This window comes from Magnolia sinica, chromosome 2, assembly GCF_029962835.1.
Source record: "Magnolia sinica isolate HGM2019 chromosome 2, MsV1, whole genome shotgun sequence".
NCBI classification, from domain to species: Eukaryota; Viridiplantae; Streptophyta; class Magnoliopsida; order Magnoliales; family Magnoliaceae; genus Magnolia; species Magnolia sinica.
Genome location: NC_080574.1, coordinates 4,132,613 through 4,152,832, shown reverse-complemented (window position 1 = coordinate 4,152,832; position 20,220 = coordinate 4,132,613). Strand labels below are relative to the sequence as shown.

General features: G+C 39.9%; 1 protein-coding gene across 1 annotated transcript; it reads right to left on the bottom strand.

The window, feature by feature from the left end:
- Positions 1–675: 675 nt before the first annotated feature.
- LOC131232313 (LRR receptor kinase BAK1) lies at positions 676–19,164 on the bottom strand. Its single transcript, XM_058228552.1, has 11 exons — positions 18,630–19,164; positions 14,620–14,752; positions 14,420–14,491; positions 13,232–13,375; positions 4,977–5,048; positions 4,798–4,869; positions 4,414–4,520; positions 3,542–3,676; positions 3,123–3,464; positions 2,520–2,914; positions 676–1,316 (listed from the first exon to the last, which is right to left on the bottom strand). The coding sequence occupies exons 1-11, from the start codon at positions 18,721–18,723 to the stop codon at positions 1,002–1,004; spliced, it is 1,881 nt and encodes a 626-aa protein (XP_058084535.1). The 5' UTR covers positions 18,724–19,164; the 3' UTR covers positions 676–1,001.
- Between the last annotated feature and the right edge of the window lie 1,056 nt (positions 19,165–20,220).

The following is a 20,220-nucleotide window of genomic DNA, read 5'->3' as shown; positions in this document are numbered from 1 at the left end:
GGCCGAAACCTGCCAATGGATGGCATCAGATGAGACTCATCAGAATCAATGGCTTCTTAGGCCCACACACACACACACACACACACATGCGCACAAATTGTGTAGAAGCAAATTTCAAATTAATTATTCTGATGCTTTAAAGACAAGGTGATATGGAGATGGAAACAAAAAGGCATTGCAGCATGCAACGGTGGGCTGATAATCAAGGGCATGCTGGGGAGAATCCTGACCCATCCTAGGGATTTGAATCCACTAAACAAGGGCGTTTGTCTCTGGAATCGGAAACAAGCAGGGAGGGTGCAGCTTTCAAATCCGTTTCCTTCCACCGAAAAGCCTGAAACAAAACTCGAAATGGGTATCCTGTGATTGAATGCAAAGCCATTCCCATCCAGACAGACTGTTTGGGGATTATGGTTGCGTCCTGCTCCCAATCGCTGAGCTTTCAAGATGGGCTTTGAATCATATTGCGGTAGCTTGCCCAAAATGAATGCTTAGAAACATTATAAGAATGTGGTGATTTTGTCTTGATTGGAACGGGCTTTCTCAACTGGAACCTACGCTGTATCCAAACACAGGCTTAACTTTTCAGGTTAGAAGGCAATGAAAAGCCTGTGGAAAACGGTATTTCATCAGATAATAGACCTACAAAAACACAACCTCGGAACCTTTTACAGCTCAAGCAAAGTAATAAGATTTTTGTCACTCCTTACTATGATGCCGTGTTAATACAAAACCCATCGACATGGCATAATCATGAAAAACTGGACATTGCCCCAAGCGTGAATGTGACTGCCACGTGGCATCTTTTAAACATTACACATCATCAAGTAAAAGGCTGCAGATGATACAATGGGCCCACAGATTTATATGCACATGTGAATTTCACTTGGATACAGAATGGGCTTATAGATGACACAAGATGTAAGATTTAAAAAGAAAAAGAAAAAGAAAAAAAAAATTAAAACAGCTAAATAATTTCCTTCTTTTCTTCCGTGTCGATGTCACCTCGGCCCTGACAATTCCACGGCATGAAGATTGTCGGTGGAGTCAACGAGCCATTCAGAATTCCTGTTGGGGATCATCTCAACCTCTTGGCGGACCACCTCTACCTTCTGCCATTCCTCCCACCTCTCGGCCAACCCATCACCCTCTAGCATCCTGACCACCTCTGACATCTTGGGGCGGTCCATTGGGGAGCCCTGAGTGCAGAGCAATGCAACCTGTATCAACTGCTCCACCTCAGCCTCCACATACTTGCCCTCCAGATCAGGATCAACCAACTGGTCCAGCTTCTTCTCCTTCAGCAGCCCTTTCACCTGCCCAACAGAACCAAGGTTGAAATGAAATGGAACTAGTGCCAGACAGATCACTACTGCTTTTTCATGAAATTCAAGGCATTCGATCCTATGTACTTGTGTAATGTTGATAAGCAGATTATTTACATGTTTCTGTTAAAAAAAAGTTCTTACTTCAATCAAGTAAATCAACAATAACCATCATTATGGGGTTCTCTTCCCTGAATGCTCCTTATATTTCACTAACAAACATAAGAAGCATGATAGAGTTACTAAAATAAACACAGAAGACTAAATCCATTATAACCACCATTCCAAACTTTCACATATGAACTCTCTCGTGCGTAATCCAGACCCTAAACTGTACGAATTAAAAATTCATTGGGCAAGACTTCAACAATATACTGATACGGATTCTTGAATACTAAAGGCTTTCACATTTACACCAAATTCTCTCCAAACTTCCCTCCCTCACTCTTATGAACTCCCTCATGCAAAATGAACTCATTCATTGGGCATAAATGCTTCGATTCCTCCTTCCCTCTCTGTGCACATGCGTGTGAACTTGTTAACTGGAGCCTCCTTCCCTCTCCTAGCTGGAGTGTTTCATGTAGGTGAGTTAGCTATAGGAACTTTCTGCTGATGGCTATTAACTCTACTTCTGGTCTGGAGGTGTCTGGTAGGATACTCTGGAGTGGTGAGTGTGAGAGGTGAAGGTAGCAGCTGGGGGTCGTGCTTAACCCCTCTATATGCTTGTTGCAACTTGCAACAAAGAGGAGCATTGCATCAGTACCAGAGCAGTCTGAAGTAACCCCAACTTCCACACTAAACACAACTCTATTGGAAAATAGGCATCCACTGATCGTAAGATCTTTGGGATAACCACCAAAGTCACCTTAAGAAAGGCAGCTCTTAGTGTCTGAGAACTTCCATAGTTTGTCCGCCATGAAGGTTGACTGAAGTGTTCAAGTATTGACTCTAATATAAACAAGTGACCACCAAAAAACCTAAAACAACCCACACATCCCTACAATCTTAAACTTCATCTGGATCTGAATCTAAACCTAGCTTTAGACCTTGTCCACAGACCCCAAAAAATACTCAAAGAAAACAATTCAAAGAACAGCTAGGATAGCTGCATTACCTTCTATATCAAAATTGGAAAGAAAAAGCACAAGATACACATGAAAACAGAGTAGAAAGGGCAATGGCTTTAGTACATACCCAGTCGAGCAACATGACATCATCATCATTCGCAAGCCGAGCGAGATCAAATGCTCTTTGTCCAGTGATAAGTTCCAGAAGCATGATCCCATAACCGAAAACATCAGTCTTCTCAGAAGATTTTCCTGTGGAGAGGTACTCCGGCGCTATATGGCCAATTGTGCCACGGACAGCAGTCGTTACGTGGGTATCCTTGTAGTCCATGAGTTTGGCCAAGCCAAAGTCACCAACAACTGCCTCAAACTCTTCATCCAACAAGATATTTGCAGCTTTCACATCACGGTGAATAATCTTTGGGTCACAGTGATCATGTAAGTAAGAAAGTCCTCTCGCAGATCCCAGAGCAATACGCTTCCGCGTTGGCCAATCTAGAGGGGGTTCTGCTGGTGGACGCTCTACAAGAAAAACATGAATACAATATTTCTTTTAGAGCAATTCACAGAGAAGATCAAAATAATAACCTTTTCCAGAAGTCATAATCTGGTTTCCAGAAAATCGACCCAGCAATTACCATTAGGAAGCTGTGGTAGGCATTGCCAAACCAAAACAGCAGTACAGTGGAAAATGGAACCATGTGAAGCTTGGGGAGTGCTTGGCAAATACCTCTTAAACACGATGCAACACTTCCATTAGCCATAAAGGGATAGACAAGCAACCGTTCAGTGGGTGTCATGCAAAAACCACGCAGCCTGAGGAGGTTCCTGTGCACAGCCATGCTGATCATTTCTACCTCTGTCTGAAACTGTAGCTCCCCACCCGGTGTACGCTCCTCCTTGAGACGCTTTACAGCCACCAATGAACCGTCTGCTAGGCGTCCCTTGTACACCTTCCCAAATCCACCTCTGCCCAGAATGTTCTTGTTGCTAAAGCTATCAGTTGCAACTTGTAGTTCTCGCAGAGAAAATCTTTTGAGCTGACCCAGATGAACTTCGGGATCCTCTTCGGCTGAAACGAAAAAAAATCACCAAGTTACTATACATGCCAACAGATCCAGCTTATCAATATTTGATCAATCTACTAACCAGGTACGTCAAAGAAATGTTCTTGTGGTTTCCGACGACGCCACCATGCAAAGCCAATTGCAGGTGCAGCAAATAGTAAAGCAGCACCTGCAGCCACACCCCCAGCAATCGCTCCAGTGCTGGAGGCACTATTTCCTGAAATGGCAGTAACAAAAAAGGAGATATGGTGACGTGATAGAATATACCATTTGAGGTGATCTTGCATCAGAAAATTGCATAAAGATTACAACCAAGTAAATGGTATTTAACAGAAACAACTATGAGGCTCTGGACCAACTAGCTTCTAATTGATTATCATTTACAAATCCCAATTCTTATCAAACGCATAACTAGAATTGATACTTTAATCCATTTCCATCCTATAAACTTTTGGAGACGTACTGAACACAAATGTAGCAGAGAAATTTTAAGCAAATAAATCTCCCAGAGAGACAATAAATCCAACTAACATAGAAATATGATTATATTGTGATATTGTGATTTATGATATAGAAATGTGTACCAATAGAGGCTGCCCCTGATGTATTGCTATTAATGTTGGCCACGTCCCTCAGTCGCAGGGACTGATTAGTTTCCTGTTGCGTTATTGATTGGTTTTATAAATAAATGATGATTACCTTTCCAAAAAATAAAAATAAAAATTCCAACTGACTGAACGGGTTGGGGGGGCATGAGGATTAAGCACAACAAAATAACCAATGTTTGCTTGTGAAAGTTATGACAAGGGTAGTCTAGAAAAAGGAAAGTATTGGATGAAGCTGATTTGGGGATCATGAGGGTCAAGCCACAGTAATCCAAGTTCTACTATGCAGAACCGTACAATGTTTTCATATAATCTGCAGTTAAAATTGATCGGATATAAAAACTGTCACCTGGAGAGGAGATCGTTGGGGGAACGAACGGTGGAGGTGGAGAAAATGGAGGAGAGCCAGGGCAAGGTTTCCCTGTAACTGGGCCGCAGAGGTTGTTATTAGCGAAACTGCAAAATAATAGAAAGAATCAAGTCTTGATAAAGGCCTGGTTAGAAGTTGGCAGGAACTATGGCTTTCACTTTTTAGGGCTCCTTATTGGCTGCTGAAACAGTGGGCCACACAAACATGGAGGGTCACAATTTCCAGGTGGGGCCCATGCCTTCCGAAAGTTGGGGGCTACAGTTCTAATGGACCACCAATCTATTCTTTTATAAATGTTGCAGTTAGCAGCAATCCTATAGGTGTTTGCAAAGCTTAGGCTCATAGAATAAAGCAGCAAGATACCTGATGGGAGTGAATAGTGAAAATGACCCATTATCTGGAACTCCCCCTGTTAGCTTGTTGTTGGATAGATCCCTGCATTCCCCATTCATAACAGTTCATAGAGGGGAAACTAGCAAAGGCATATTCAAAATAAAAAACAGAAGAGAAACCAAATTTCTGCATGGAACAGAGATACTCACAGAACTTGCAGTGCAGTGACATTTGTCAAAGACATGGGTATGTTACCGGTCAAACTGTTGTTGTTAAGCCGACTATCCTTCCACAAACAGTTCAAGAAGCAACAGCACATTAAGGCCTAGTTATCATTTGAATGGAAAAAGAACAACGTAGCTAATACTCAATAAAAGCATCTCCAGTAAAGATAGGCATCAACTAGATAGTTTACTTATATTGATTGCTTTCTACCGATTACATTCTGCAGTTTCTACTTTCTAGGCAGAAAGCTGACATATGCCAAGTGAACACACACATGAGGAGCCATCCCTTGACAACATAGAATCTAAGAGAAATCATGCTGAAATGTCCTGGAAACTAATACTTGAGGTGCATAGGGATTACATGATTTTTGAATTTTCTTTTTCTTTTGGATATAGATTTGCTAAACAAATAAAGGTCATTTCTTGGGAACTTCCAGCTAAAAGCACATACTCCTCTTTGGCCTAACGAAGAAGCACACAAATGTGTGAATTTGGTGGGTCTTGCATTTAGCAAATTTGTCAGATGTGACCTGATACTTGAGCCAATGCCTGCATAAAAATGATCAGCATTGTTTGTATTGGAGACGAAAAAACCTCAAATTGGAAGCTGAGGAAGATAGGTGAGACATCTAGTGCTGTATTTTTCATGTCATTTTGAAAGGGAGTGATATATTCACTTGAGATGCCTAACCTAATGTTGAGGCTCCTCAATAACGATTATAAGCTGCCCAGTCAACAAGGCGATTACATCAACCAAAGGAAATGATAATGGCAACATTAAATAAAGAGAATAGATGCAAGCTGATCTTGGATATTATTCATAAAAGATGAAGGTGCAGGTCCCTCAACTCTGTGTAGTGGGTAACTTGACATGCACTAAGCATTGTAGGTCCATTACAATGATAATGTTGCTACCTTTGGAAATTTAAAATAAATAAAAATTTAAAATTAAAAAAAAAAAATTTAAAAAAGAAGAAGAAAAGATGATGATAATGTTGCTCAAGTTTCATGAACTGTATAGAGGATTGTTGGAAATACAGGTATTCTGAATAAAAAATTCTGAACAGCTAGTGCAGTGCGGAGCTCTAGGGCTCTTTAGGATATTCCTTACGTACAATGATAAAAATAAAAAATAAAAAACAAAAGAAAAGAAAAGCAGATAAGATAGTTTTACTCTGACATTTTTTACTTAATCCCTTCTATAAAACTTTGTTTGAAACATTAAGTTTGAATAATCAGTTCACCCCTGCTTCTTCCAAAACATGTGAATGGAATCTTGTGACCTTAAACATAGAACATCTGGTTGCAATTAAAACTACACAACGTTCAAGCATATTAAGTCTTGAGTTGACTCATTACTAAATTAGAATTTTAAAATTCCAATCAGTATCCTAATAGCACATTACTGCTGTCTAATGACAATAGCTTCAATATCGTAGAGAAATGTGTAAAAGAAAAGCATTACTCTACAAATATGAACTGGGAAGACAGCCCAACAGAATGGGGTGGTGGAGATGAAGAATCATAACCTTTTTAGAGGTTACAGGATCAATTATGCTGGAAATGAAAGCTCCTGAATCCATTTGGAGGAAGCAGTCTCGACTGCTGCCTACATGATAAATATGATGCCTAAAACAAAACTAGATCTAAAGCATTCTCTCAAAACTTTGAAGCCAGATTTTTGTTCTTTTTTTTTTTCCTCCAAAAGTTTTTGGATGAGTGTGTTTTGTTCATATCCGCAGAGCATCCCGGAACAAATTGAGTCCTCAGTCTCTCAATGTGTCTTCTTAGGGTATGCTTATTCACAAAAAGGTTATAATTGTGTCCTCAGTCCACTAAATGTGTCTTCTTAGGGTATACTTATTCACAAAAAGGTTACAAGTGCTATTGTCCTGTATCAGAAAAACAATGTCTCAAAGGATGTTACATTTTTTAGAACATACCAGAGGCTCCTTCACAAGACAACAAGTCTCTTGGTGATAACCAAGTAAGTCATTCCCTCTTCCGAAAAGCTATCTTTGTTAAGCTTCTTGGGGTGTGTGTGTTGGCGGGATGCTAGCCATTCATGAATGATGTTGGATTCGAGGACTCCGCATAACTCATCAGTAACAAGGCCTCCTTTTACCAAAACCCATTTTATTTTGGAAAAAGAAAAGTCAGTTTGCACTGAGGTTTTCCCGAATCCTCAATATAGTGCATGACGAAGCATTCTCCAAAGGATTTGGCCTCTAGGTTTGAACCAGTGTTCGAAATATCGGTATCGTGCAATGTATCACAACCTTGGGATACAGATACGTATCGGTTATCGCAGGGGATATATCGTTTGTATCGCGTAATTTATCGCACTTTTTGAGAAACATGGGAAACATTGGAAAAATGGTTGAATTTTTCAATGAAACTTCAGGAATTATTTAAAAAGACCTTAATACACACTTTTAAATCATAAAATCTTAAAAAACAAGTGCACAAAATAGGTTTCCTTTGTATAGGATCCTAAGTTATTCGCTGTCTGGTTGAACAAAGGTAAACTATATTCAAATATGATGCATAACTTTTATAAATGTATCAAGACATGAATGAAAACACAACCAATGTATTCAAAAGCAAAAGATATAAAAATAAATTAATATTTTAATTTTTTTTTAGGTGGACCATAATACAGGAAACAATGGTAATCAACCATTACAAACTTTTCATGGGCCACAAAAGCTTTGGAACAAGCTGATATTTGTGTGGTCTCTTCATCCAGGTCTTTGTGACCTTACCAACAGGCAACAGGTTGGATGGCGAACAAGCTGACAATGCTCTGTGCGCCCCACCATGATGTGTGTGTCCTATCCACTCCATCCATCCAGTTTGCCAGACTATTTTATGGCATGAGCTTAAAAATGAGGCAGATCCAAATCTCATATGGACCATACCATGGGAAAGAGTGGTGATTGAACACTCACTGTTAAAAACTTGTTAGGGCCACAAAAGTTTTGGATTAAGTTGATATTTGTGTTTTCTGTTCATCCAGGTGTGCGTGACATAATCAACGGGTTGGATGACAAATAAATATCACAGTGAGCTCTAGGAAGTTTTTAATGGTGGGCATTCAATCACCACTGCTTTCTTGTGATGTGGTCCACTCAGATTTGGATCTCCCTCATTTTTTAGCCCATGCTCTATATTAATCTAGAAAAATAGATGGATGGCTTGGATAAAACACATATATATCATGCGGAGCCCACATAGCACTAGGCAATCGGCATCCCAAAACAGGGACGCAAATTGGGTGTTACCCGTGTAGTAGCTTAGTGGGTGTTGCCCCTACCATAGGGCCCACCTTGATGATGTTGTGTATATCAACGCTGACCATTCGTTTTTCTAGCCCATTTTAGGATGGGATACCAAAAATTATGCAGATCCAAATCTCACCTGGACCACACCACAAGAAACAATAGTGATTTAGTGCCTCACCATTAAAAAATCCAAAGGGCCCATCATAAGGTTTTTGTAATGTTTATTTGCAAATCCAACTTGTTGACAATGTCAAGAAGATCTGGACGAATGGAAAATAGAAATATCAAATTCATCCAAAACTTTTATGGCCCATAAAAAGTTTTGAATGGTTATTCATCACTGTTTCTATTGCTATGGTCCACCTGAGATTTGGATTTTGATGATTTAGGATCTCATCCTAAAATAAGATGGAAAAACAGATGGTTGTCATGGATATATTAAAAAAAAAATCAAGATGGGCCCAACATGGTTAGGGTATACGCACTAAGCTGTTCCACGGTAACTGTTAATCCACTCTCCACTCTCAGTCCGCGTTGCACAATGGACGAGCTATGTGAGTGGGACCTTGACTATGGGCCCCACCATGATGTATGTGCTATATCCACACCATACATCCATTTGGAGAGATCATTTTAGGGAATCGGCCAAAGAATGAGGCCGAGTCAAAGCTCAAGTGGACCTCACCACATGAAACAATGGGTATAGTGATGCCCACCATTGAAACTTTTAACGTTCCTAGGCCCCATCATAATGTTTATTTGTGATCCAACCTGTTCAAAAGTCCAGGGAGATATAGAATAAGGGAAAACACAAATATCAGCGTGATCAAAAACTTCTTTAGCCCTCAATAAGTTTTGCTATGGTAAACGTTCAGTTCCCCACTGTTTTTTGTGATGAGGTCCAGTTGAGCTTTGGATCTGCCTCATTCTTTGTTTCATGACCTAAATGGATATTTAAAAACGTATAAACGGAATGGATATACAATATATACATCAAGGTGGGCCCCATCGTAAGGATTGCACCATCCTAAATACACCGTACACGCACCGAATCCACTCCTTATATAAGGAGAGAGTCGACGAAACCCTCTCGAATCGTTTTCTTCTCCGTAGGCTCCGGAAGGTGCTGGATTTCAGTTTGAAAGCCCCAAAAATCTCGCTGGAATCCCTACCACAAACCCGAAAACCTCGACAGCAATTTGGTTTTTTTTTTTTCCGGAAATTTCTCTCCGAAAGGAAAAAATTAAAATAAAATTGGAGGTTTTACGATTTTGTTACCTAATCTGGCGCACTCAACGTTTTGCCCACCAAATCCGGTCAAAAGCGACAACCTCTTTAGGTAAGAGAGATTTATCTATATATATTTTCGAATTTGTGGGGTAGTAGAGAGGATTTTGCCTCATACCGCTGAAAATGATGCCGCTACAGAAAGATTCTGTGGTAGGTGGCTACAGAAGATTTCGTCGATATCAACAGATATCGACGATATTGTGTATAAAATCATTGGAAATTTTACGATACATTGGGATATATCGGCAATATCGCACAATATTTCGCTATATTGTGCGATATATCCCACGATACAAAGAATTCCCTATTTATTTTTCATTTCTGAGCGAATTCCACGGAGTTTCGTATCACTGGCCAGCGATAACGATAATATCGGCCGATATATCGGCCGATAGTATTAATATTACGAACACTGGTTTGAACAACCCACCATTCCAACTGTTAACAAGGTCCGCCACTGTACTTTATAGAATCCAATCAATTTGAAGAAAGTGCAAATATAAGACACCAAATTGCGACAAACGAAGAGATGATCAACTAATTCTACATCTTTCTAGCACATAAAACACTCTAGGAAAGAACAAATTCCTCCTTTGGAGGTTATCGGTTGTAACGATCTTATTGGCGGATGTTGCCCAGCAGCAGAGCTTGACTCACCAGACGCTACACTTCAGAACAAAGTGGCTTCGGAGGATCGAGTGGATGACAAGCCTTAAGGAAGCTTCTAGAGGAAAACTGGCCATTTACACATGAAGCCCACACCCTTTCCTCCTCAAAAGGGAAAATGGCAGCCCATTAAGGCAACACAGAGCTCTGTGACCATGGCTATTTCATAATCCCAACGGTTATAGCAGAAATGAAGCGCCCATACTATTTTGCTATCCAGATATTAACATGCTCCCTCCACAAGCATATTTCGATAGACCTACTTAGAGCCTTGGAAGTCTCAAATAAAGGGAAGTCCTCAACCCAAGCCTTTTATCCCCCAGCAAGTTGGAAGATTGGGGTAAGTGGAAGTATGAGATAAATGAGCCAATATTATTGAAATAACTTCACCAAAATAGATGATGATACTTACAAAGGGGCATAACAAACCAAGACTCTGTAAAGCCAAGATAAAGATCTACCAGAGCACCATTAGCAATAAGTAGCAAGAAGTAGACGAGGAGCAGAGACACAGGCAGATAACAATATTGATGTAGCATGAGAATTTGTTTCTGTAACCGACAATTATATATTAACAGAAAAACGAAGACCTATAAAAGAGGAATGCGTGGTGAGGAGTAAATGGTGATTGACTTGCTCACAACAAAACCTTTAACAAGAGAATCAGCCAACTCATTTGGCCTCCCTAAATTTAACACTAAAAGAATCATTAATAGATGGAGATAGCCCCCATTCCCATTAATGATGAATGAAATCTCCACAGTTATGCATCTATAAAGCCCAACCAAGAGCATTGTGGAATATCCTTCAATGATTAATAGAATGGAAAAAGACCCACTAGAAATCCACAACACAATTTCGGGTATGTGCTACTAGCTCCCAAATTGAGACCAATTTAGGATTTGTGAGACTGGCTCCCCAATTGAGACCAATTTAGGGTTTGTGATACTGGCTCTCAAATTGAGAACAATTTAGTGTTTGCTCCCAGACATCCCACAATATTCCTATGAAATTGTCTTTCTTGCAACCAGTCCTTGACTAACTCTCTATAAACCTGCATCCATGAAGATCCCAGCAAGTGTTCTTATAAATATCAACCTTCAACCTGAAGACAATCTTAGAAGGATGTTGTCCATAGGATTAAGAATTTGGTCTAAAGATATCTCACAAAATAGGATGATATCGAGAGCACAACAAACATGGGAAATGCATAACTGATTGAAAAGCTTTCCAAAAAACTCCTGCTTGAATGTTTTTTGTAGCCGTTTTGAAACCTTCCAATCTTCCACTATAATCGAAATAGGGATTGTCGATGGCCTTGCCACAAACCTATCAAGCTCTAGAAAGAAGTTAACCAGAGAGCCATTAGTTAATACCGAGAAGCTAAAATAGGATAGAGAATCAAGAATCCACCTTGTCATTTTTACTTCAGTAGTTGAAGGGGCTTAAAGCAAGGATACCTCTTGCCACTGTTCCTATTCACAGAGATGTGGAGTTGGAAAGGCTTTGTTGTTTTAGACTCGGCTTCAACAACATAGCCATCTCTCGTCACTACTCTATGGACAATATGATCATGTTTTGCAAGGCGACTAATCATTGGGTGTTAAAGGTCAAACAGTCAAGGATATTGTCTGTTGCTTTGAAGCCATTTTTTGGGCCTTGGATAAAATTTGGTAGGAGTCCTTCGTTGGCAAATCGCAAAGGAATTTCTGTTGGGCAGCGGTAGCTAATAAGATCCACACAATAGACATCTGCAGTGAAGGAATTGGTCTCATCTTCATTGGCAGATCTCATGAAAGGTTGGCTGGTTCTTGTAGCTAATGAAATCCACACAATAGATCATCTTTAACGAAGGAATTGGTCTGTTCTTGGTTGGCTGCTGCTTCTAGTAACTAATAAATCCTCACTATAGACCATCTTCAACAAGGAAATTAATCCCTTCTAATGCAGGGACATTTTCACACTGGTCTCGAGTGGGGTGGCCTGTGGAATGCAGGGGCATACTCGGGGTGGGCGGCCCGTGTGAAGCAGAACCCATGTGAAGTGGGGCCCATGATGGGGGATTCGGCCGAAGTCCTAACCCATGGGATGTGATGCCTGGATTATGAGATAACGGGATTAATTTGCCATGCTCTATCAGTTGAAGCTTTTAGAGCAAGTGGTTAATTGTCATACATCAAAGTTGTATCATAGTAGGAGGTCTCATGTTCGAGACTCCTCACTGGAGGTGATTAATGCAAAAACATTTTCACACTGGGCTCGAGCGGGGTGGCCTGTGGGATGCAGGGCCCCACTCAAGGTGGGCAGCTCGTGTGAAGCGGAACCCTTGTGAGGTGGGGCCCACGAGGGATGTTTGGTCAAGGTCCTAATCCATGGGGTGTGGGGCTTGGGTGATGAGATAAAGGGATTGATTCGCCATGCTCAATCAGTTTGAGCTTAAGGTTGGTTGTTGCTTCTTGTAGCTATGAATTCTTCAAAGACGATCATTTCAATTGGTCTCTTCCTTGTAAGAAAATTTGGTGCCCACTACTCAATTGCATCCTGTGGAAATGCTCCTTGTTAAGTTAATGAGATCAATGAAAAGGTTTTGTTCAAGATTGTCAATTTACCCATGTTTCGAGGGAGGCCAACACTACAGCAGAGGTGTTGGCGAAGGAGGGCACTTGTAGATGCATGTTTTATATTGCTAATCAGCATTCATTGCCCCAATGGATCCTTTTCTTGTTTATGTTTCCTTTCCTTTTCTGAGTTAATAAAATCAAAACCATTTACTAATCAGAAGAAGAAGAAGAAGAAAAGCAGAAGTGAAAACAACAATAGCATAACTCTAGAGACAAACAATGTTGCTCCAATAGATAGTACTTGATATCAAAATACTGCATATTAGCACATTAAATCAACTGGTGCCCTGGTGAGCCAACATAAAAGCAAGAACATGCACAAACAAACTGAAAATTAAAGGTGCAAGAAAACGAGGCTAGGGATGAGTGTTCATACAGGAAACGCAGCTTTGATAGGTTGCCCAGTGTGGCAGGAATGGTACCAGTGAAATTGTTTAAGTAGAGATCCAAGCTCACCAGGCTAGTCAAATTTCCAAGCTCAGTAGGAATTATCCCACTTATGTTGTTGCTATAAAGTTCCCTGTTAAGAAAAGATAAAATCAATATTTATACCTCAATATGGTTTGCATGACTTCTAACTAACCAAGATCTCCCAGATTCTAACAAATAAAATCATATAACTTAATTTTAGAGAACACAAACCTTCACATGCTCAAGGTAAAGGTTTCTCCTCCAAATCCACATATTAAGGCATAAAAAAGATGCAGCAATGCTTATCTTAAGACATGAATTCTGAAGAGAAGAATACTTGAGGCATTGTATATTCACTGTAATATGAGGCGTGACATGCACAAAAACCTCAGTATGGTCAAGGTAAAAAGCTTCTCCTCCAAAGCCACGTGTAACACATGCAAAATGCAATATTTATTCTTAAGACGTGAATTCTGAAGAGACTATTTAACATATTGTATACGCAATGCAATATGAGGTGTGGCATGTGCACGTGCGCACATGTTCAATGGTCTTTATACTTGAAATCCTTGAACTATTGAGTATTCTAAAATGAGGTAAACAGTTATTGATTTGGCTATCTCATATTAACAAGTAAAACAGAAGATTAGGGGTAATGCGGCAGTCTATCAACAATTCTGTTAGCATTGTAAGATTCACAATCAGAGGCAGCAGTGCCTTGCGTAATCTTTGTGACCATGGGCGTCAGCCATTGATCCTGAGCATACATGGCAGATGCTGCCTTCAGCCAGCAATATTGAATAATGATTTGGATACACACCGCTTGAGGGCATGAAGACTCATAAATTGATGAGGTAATCTGCATATTTACTACATCCTTAAAAATTCTATTTATATAAAGGCCACTAAAATTGCAGGCAAATTATCTTTCAATGCCAAGATAAATATTCAGCCAATAATGTAACACTAAAATGAACATTTTTTTATAAATGCAATGTATGTAGTTTTATTTTTATTTTGAAAGGCAACACATTTTCATGTATCAGAAATTGTTTAAACATGAAACTAACTTCTAAGTCTATTTCAACAATATCTATGTAACATCAAGACATCAACAGATCCAACAAATCCATTGCATAAAAGCACTTCTTACAAGTATTGCAAATTCTTGAGCTGACCAAGTTGCGGGACTAGCAGACCAGATAGTGCTGCATTTCCAAGATCACTGATACAAAGATACATCGCCATGTTAATATAAAAAAGCTGGCAAATTTACAATCAAGCAAGGACTTCTTAAATGTTATCCAATGAGCATGTAGAATCCCACATATTAAGCAGGATACACCAACTTACACTCTTATGACACTATTGTCATTGTTACATGTAACATGAAACCATGTACATGGATTGACAAGGGTTGGATCCCAACTCTGCAGCACGTTATTAGGATCATTTAGATTGGTCCGTAGGCTGTGCAATGCATCACCTGTTGACAGAAGCATTCAGCTACCATGAGCAACTAGCAGGCAAACTAAACAATAGTGAGATGAAAATCATCAAATTTTGGCAGTGAAGGCTATCAGTTTCTGAAGCAAAGAGTATGTAAAAGGGGAGGGGGAGTAACAGTATTTCCCCATAATAACAAACATTTGAATTGAACTTGAACAATTATTCTTTGTAACTTCCCATGTAATAGATTGATGGCACTTGGCCACAAATATCGCAGAACAGAATGCAAGATTTTTCTTTCTTAACAAAAAGAATAGCCAAATGACTGACCAGCAAGAGCAGATCTGGAGCACCAAATAAGCAGTTACAGGTCATCGTGATCATCATATAAGCCTTATCCCAACTAATTAGGGTCTGCTAAATGAGTCGTGTTCATCATTCCACCCTAACAAGGACCACCTCAGTTAAACCGTAGGTCATTACTACCTCCACCCACATCCTTTTGGGCTTTCCCCTCGCCCCTTTAGATCCTTCAACTTGAACCCACTCACTCCTAACTGCTGTAGTTCTTGGTCTCCGTTGCAATGGCCAAACCTTTCCAACTAGAACCAACTCACCCTGGATAGGGCAGTTTGGAGTCTTATCATACAATCCAAGAGAGTTACAGTTTCAATGAAGGAGGGTGTTCCGTATCCTTTACGATACGCCCGTAAAGGCCAATACATATAGGTAACGACCATGACCGTTACGCGATACAGGGGTGAAACGAGAAAGATACTTTGTTATGACCATATTAGCGGTTAGGGTGGCCGTAAAAAAATGACCACTTTTTTTCTATTTAAATCAAATTTTCTTCTCAATTTTTCACTATTGTCATTCCAAAAACTCTCCTATATCATTTTACAACAGAAATATGACCACTCTTACTATAATTGTTAATCTATAATTGTTAATATTAAAACCATAGATTGAAGTGATTTGAGCGAATAGAAGCTTTGAAGGCCATTTAAAAAAAATAAAATTGAAATGGTAGTATTTATGCCTTTTTTCTGATTTCTAGTTTTAATGCTTGATTGTGATGTGTAAACATTAGAGACATATAATCGTGTTCGCAAATTCACTAGACAGCCCGATACAACACACTCACCGAAGAGTGGACCATTACACTACAATAAACATGTTCAAAACAAAAAAGGAATACATATTTGGAATATTTACATTATTTTGAATTTTCTAGATATTTTTTCTGAATTTTCCAGACGACAGAAAATTATTATCAAAGAATGCTCTGGTACACCATTAAATAGATGCTAGAAACACACACACACACACACACAATGACTTCTAGTGTTTTACATTTTTTCCCTTTTTATACTTTATCAAAGTTTTTGGGGGAAAAATGGTCCATATGGGTCCCATACAGTTCGGTATGACACATATTGTATGTTTTTTGGGCCCATTTGATATGCCCCCCGAGACCGATATTTGAAACCCTAATGGTCTAAAAGCCTTCTAGATATTTATACACTACCCTAGTTACAAGAACCCACCAGAGAACTCTAGAATATTCTAAAGATCTCTAGACTATACATACTTCTAGCCCTCTCTACAATTCTCTACACACTACATAGCCTTTATTGTACAAGAAGTGCCAAAAATTGGCCCACTAGAGAACTCTAGAATATTCTAGAGATATCTCTACACTATACGTACTCCTAGCCCTCTCTAGAATTCTCTACACACTATGTGCACAGCCTCTAGTGTACAAGAAATGCCAAATTTTTGGGTTAAGTCCCTTATTTAGCCTCTTGTAAAAGTCCATGACAAACAGTAGCACCTTTAGCAGAAGATTGTTGCAACTAAGCTCAGAATAGCTATTGATGGGGGTGCACTACTCCAAGGACTTTCGCTGTTATGTATCTTGGATGTGCAACAGACAAAGACTAAGCACACACCACAATCTGCTTAGTATCAATTAACACACCAACCTCTGATAGAACTTGATGGTAAAACATTACCCTCAGAAGTATGTCCTTCCCATTTTCCATCTCTCCAATGGAAGAGGAGATAATGTGGAAAACTGCAGCTTATGTAATTCATCACCAATGAGAAGGATATCGTTTCCGAATCCACCATATTGCAATAATTTCCCTCTCTGTAGAGTAAACTCTCCTTCACCTTGTGCCAATGTTCAAAATCAGACCGGCCACCAAACTGGCAAGGTCCTCAATCTGGTACAACCATCCATAACCAACTTGTACTGATTATTTCAACATTGCCATCAAACTGTAAACTCCTCAGTTATATAGGTATCTTTGGCATATTAAGTTCCTAAATCTTTTGAGAACCATGAGATCCCTACCCTCACCCAAATCTTATCTAGCTTAGTAGCTCCCACTTTACACAAGTATATCTACGCGATTAACATTGCAGGCAATCCCTGTCTCTGAATCCATCTGTCATTATGGAATTCAAAAGAGTTTTGGAGTTATTGTCTCTAAATCTGTCTGTCATGATGGAATTCAAAAGAGTTTTAGAGTTAATATTAAAATCGAGTTAATTACTGTTAGAAAAAAATAAGAAACCCATCTTGCAAGCAATTTGAGAAACCAATGAGACATTCAAAATTGAAGCATCAAACTGAACTAAGGAAAATTGCACAGTTCCCGCCTTTCAAAAAAAAATAAAAATTGCACAGTTCCCGCCTTTCAAAAAAAAATAAAAATTGCACAGTTCCCAGCTCCCACACAATATATGTCTGCATGCATATTCAACTAATCAATTATACATCTCATCCCTTGTTATTTCATTTTTAAAAAAAAAAAATTATCATAACAGATGTTTCATTGAAACCTTCAAAAAAAAGGGGAGAAGTTCATTGAAGAAGTAAAACGAAATCCAAATGTAATTCAAAAGATTAAAAGAGAACCAAAAATAAAAAACTAGCAGGGTCTTCATGAAATCCAAAATTTTCATTTACAAACAGCTGGTTCATAAAATCTGAGATGGACAAATACTAAAAGATGTAGGTGCCATGCTAATTGGTAACGAGCAGCAACCTTATTGTAACAACCTACCACAGCATTCCAAAAATCTAAACCCCCAATCAAAATAGACTCTGAAAGAAATGGAAGAGCATTTCAAAACACAGTTGCCTGTTTCACATTCCTGTTATAAGTAAAAGTGGAATAGCCCAACTACATAGTTTGTTGAATCAGTTTGTAGTCATGGGTGACTGATAATTATAAATTTCATAACTACGGTCTGAATAAACCTTGAAAGTATATCCATTGTGGTAGATCCCCAGATGCTAAGACCATCAAACAACTGATCATTGGGCATTCCTTTGATTAGCAACTGAATTGACTGTAGTCCAAAGACTCCAGTGTATGTGCCGACTGATAAATTCACACAAAAAACGCAAGACAAGCTACCTCTCAGATGTGAACTCATACACACCACAAATGGTCCCTGACTCTTAAGTTCCTAATATCATCTTTGGTTAAGTACAACCTGCCATATCAACAAGACTGCTAATTCTTCACTCCTGAAATCTTACAGTACCCTAAATCCGAACTTCCTAGCAATTAAAGGGCAACCCCCAATATTCCAACACAGTTGCTTATGAATGCTTCTAAAATGCATCGACCATCGATGCAGTTCTCAAAAGACGTGAATCAGCTCAAACGCAACAAAATTCAAAAGAACAAGATGATCCAAGAGGATCAGATCAGTAACACTTTCAACGAATCTACCCACTCCAAGCCCTTTGTATCTACACCGTTGACATTAATCCCCACACGCCCTTTTAATTCATTGCATCACTTCACTACTGAAGAACACGGCTTTCCTTTGAATCAACACCGAAACAATCGACGTAAACAGAGATGAAAGATACAGAAACCAACACATACCTTCCAAATTGGCATAGATCGTCGTTAGAGGATGAAAAATCAAGATCAGCCATACCAAAGCTGACGCCGCGATCTCCCGCTCCATGACTATCATCTCTCTCTATATATTGATACAAATCTCTCTAGCTCAAATCCGCGCCTCTACTACATCAATCGCACCAGATCCGTACAGATTCTGCCCAAATCGCGCATCAGAAAAACCCTAATCCCAAAAACCCTAGCTGCAGCTCAAAACCCACACCATTTCTCTCGAAAAAAGCTTCCAAACTGATCAAAATCGCAGGCCGATTACATCCAAGAGAGAGAAATCAAAGAAGAAAAAAAAAAAGGAAAAAGAAAAAAGAGAGGATTTTGGAGTAGATTCGAGAGGATATTTCAGACCCCTTTTTCTGCTACACTGGCCCTCCTTTTTTCCTCTTTTTTAATCGTTTTGAGAAAACCTCCGATATCTTTTTGTTGTGTTTCTGGTCATTTCATCTCAAGTAGTGAGGGGTGGGAAGGGCTGGCGTGCAGTGGTTTCAGCTGCCCGAGAACTGCTGCCCGCTGCCCGCAATTCGAGTCAAAACGGCTGCCCGCGAGGAGCAAACAAACGCCTCCGGATGGAAGCAGTCCCATCCGGCACACCCAGTCCGGTCAAAGACAGGTAGGCCTCGAGCCTTGCCAGTCGGATCCGGTCAATCGCCTGCCCGCTGCCCGCCGTGATTTCCCTCCGACGACGAGTGCTATCCATCGCACCGTCACGCCTGGTGTAGACGCCCTTGCAGGTGTCACAATCTCAACCGGGAAAATCGTGGGCCCCGTATCAAATAGAGGTTGACTGCACGGTCCTGGGTACGATTAATGGTTAGGATTTATTCGATGAATTGGAACGGTTGATTAATTTTTCTTTTAACCATTCATGTTAGGATCTTTTCTTGTCTTTGATTTTCGTGTTTGGTTCCATCTATGGTCGAATCCGTGATTTCGATGGTTTGGATTGATCTTTACAGATAACAGGTATATACTGGTGGGTCATGCATATGAAATTCCACGCAATGGCAGAGCATGGAGTAAGTCCTGCCGACAGTAACCGACCATTGAGTCGCAGATATCGCCGGTATATGCTGTGTCACCGAAAAGGAAGGTAACCCGCGGGAGTACCCAGCATTGTCCTTCGCCGTATCTCGGTTGAACATGATCCCCCGTCAGTGCCTATAGCCGTCCAGTCATTGAGGCAGATGTTTTTTTTTGTGTGGCCAACGAATTAGACTTGATCAGTTGTGGCCAGCCGTTGATTCTTACACCAACTGGCCATCCATTTGGGTGGGGTCCATGTGTACGGCGTAGCAAGTTGATAATAAGTTCGCTCCGTAAAAGTGGGCCATCCAATAATACAGAAGACGTCAACCGCACGATCGAAAAATAAAACTAAGGACAAATCTGCAATGTCCTACTTACGCGCTTTCTAATGGATATTTAAAACAACTGCATCAGGTTGCAAAAATGTGCAAAACTGCTGCTGCATTTAGGTTTGTGATACCCAAAATGCCTCTCCCAATTAAATCTTCGACTGCTTAGGGCGCTGTGGGGTCCACCCTGATGTATGTGTCTT

Excerpts from the sequence above, each read along its gene's own strand:
- LOC131232313 (XM_058228552.1), bottom strand. The coding sequence starts at position 18,723 with ATGATAGTCATGGAGCGGGAGATCGCGGCGTCAGCTTTGGTATGGCTG. Across the intron at positions 14,492-14,619 it reads GACAATAGTGTCATAAGAGT|TGATCTTGGAAATGCAGCAC; the intron begins GTAAGTTGGTGT and ends TCTTTGTATCAG. Across the intron at positions 1,317-2,519 it reads ATGTCATGTTGCTCGACTGG|GTGAAAGGGCTGCTGAAGGA; the intron begins GTATGTACTAAA and ends TCTGTTGGGCAG.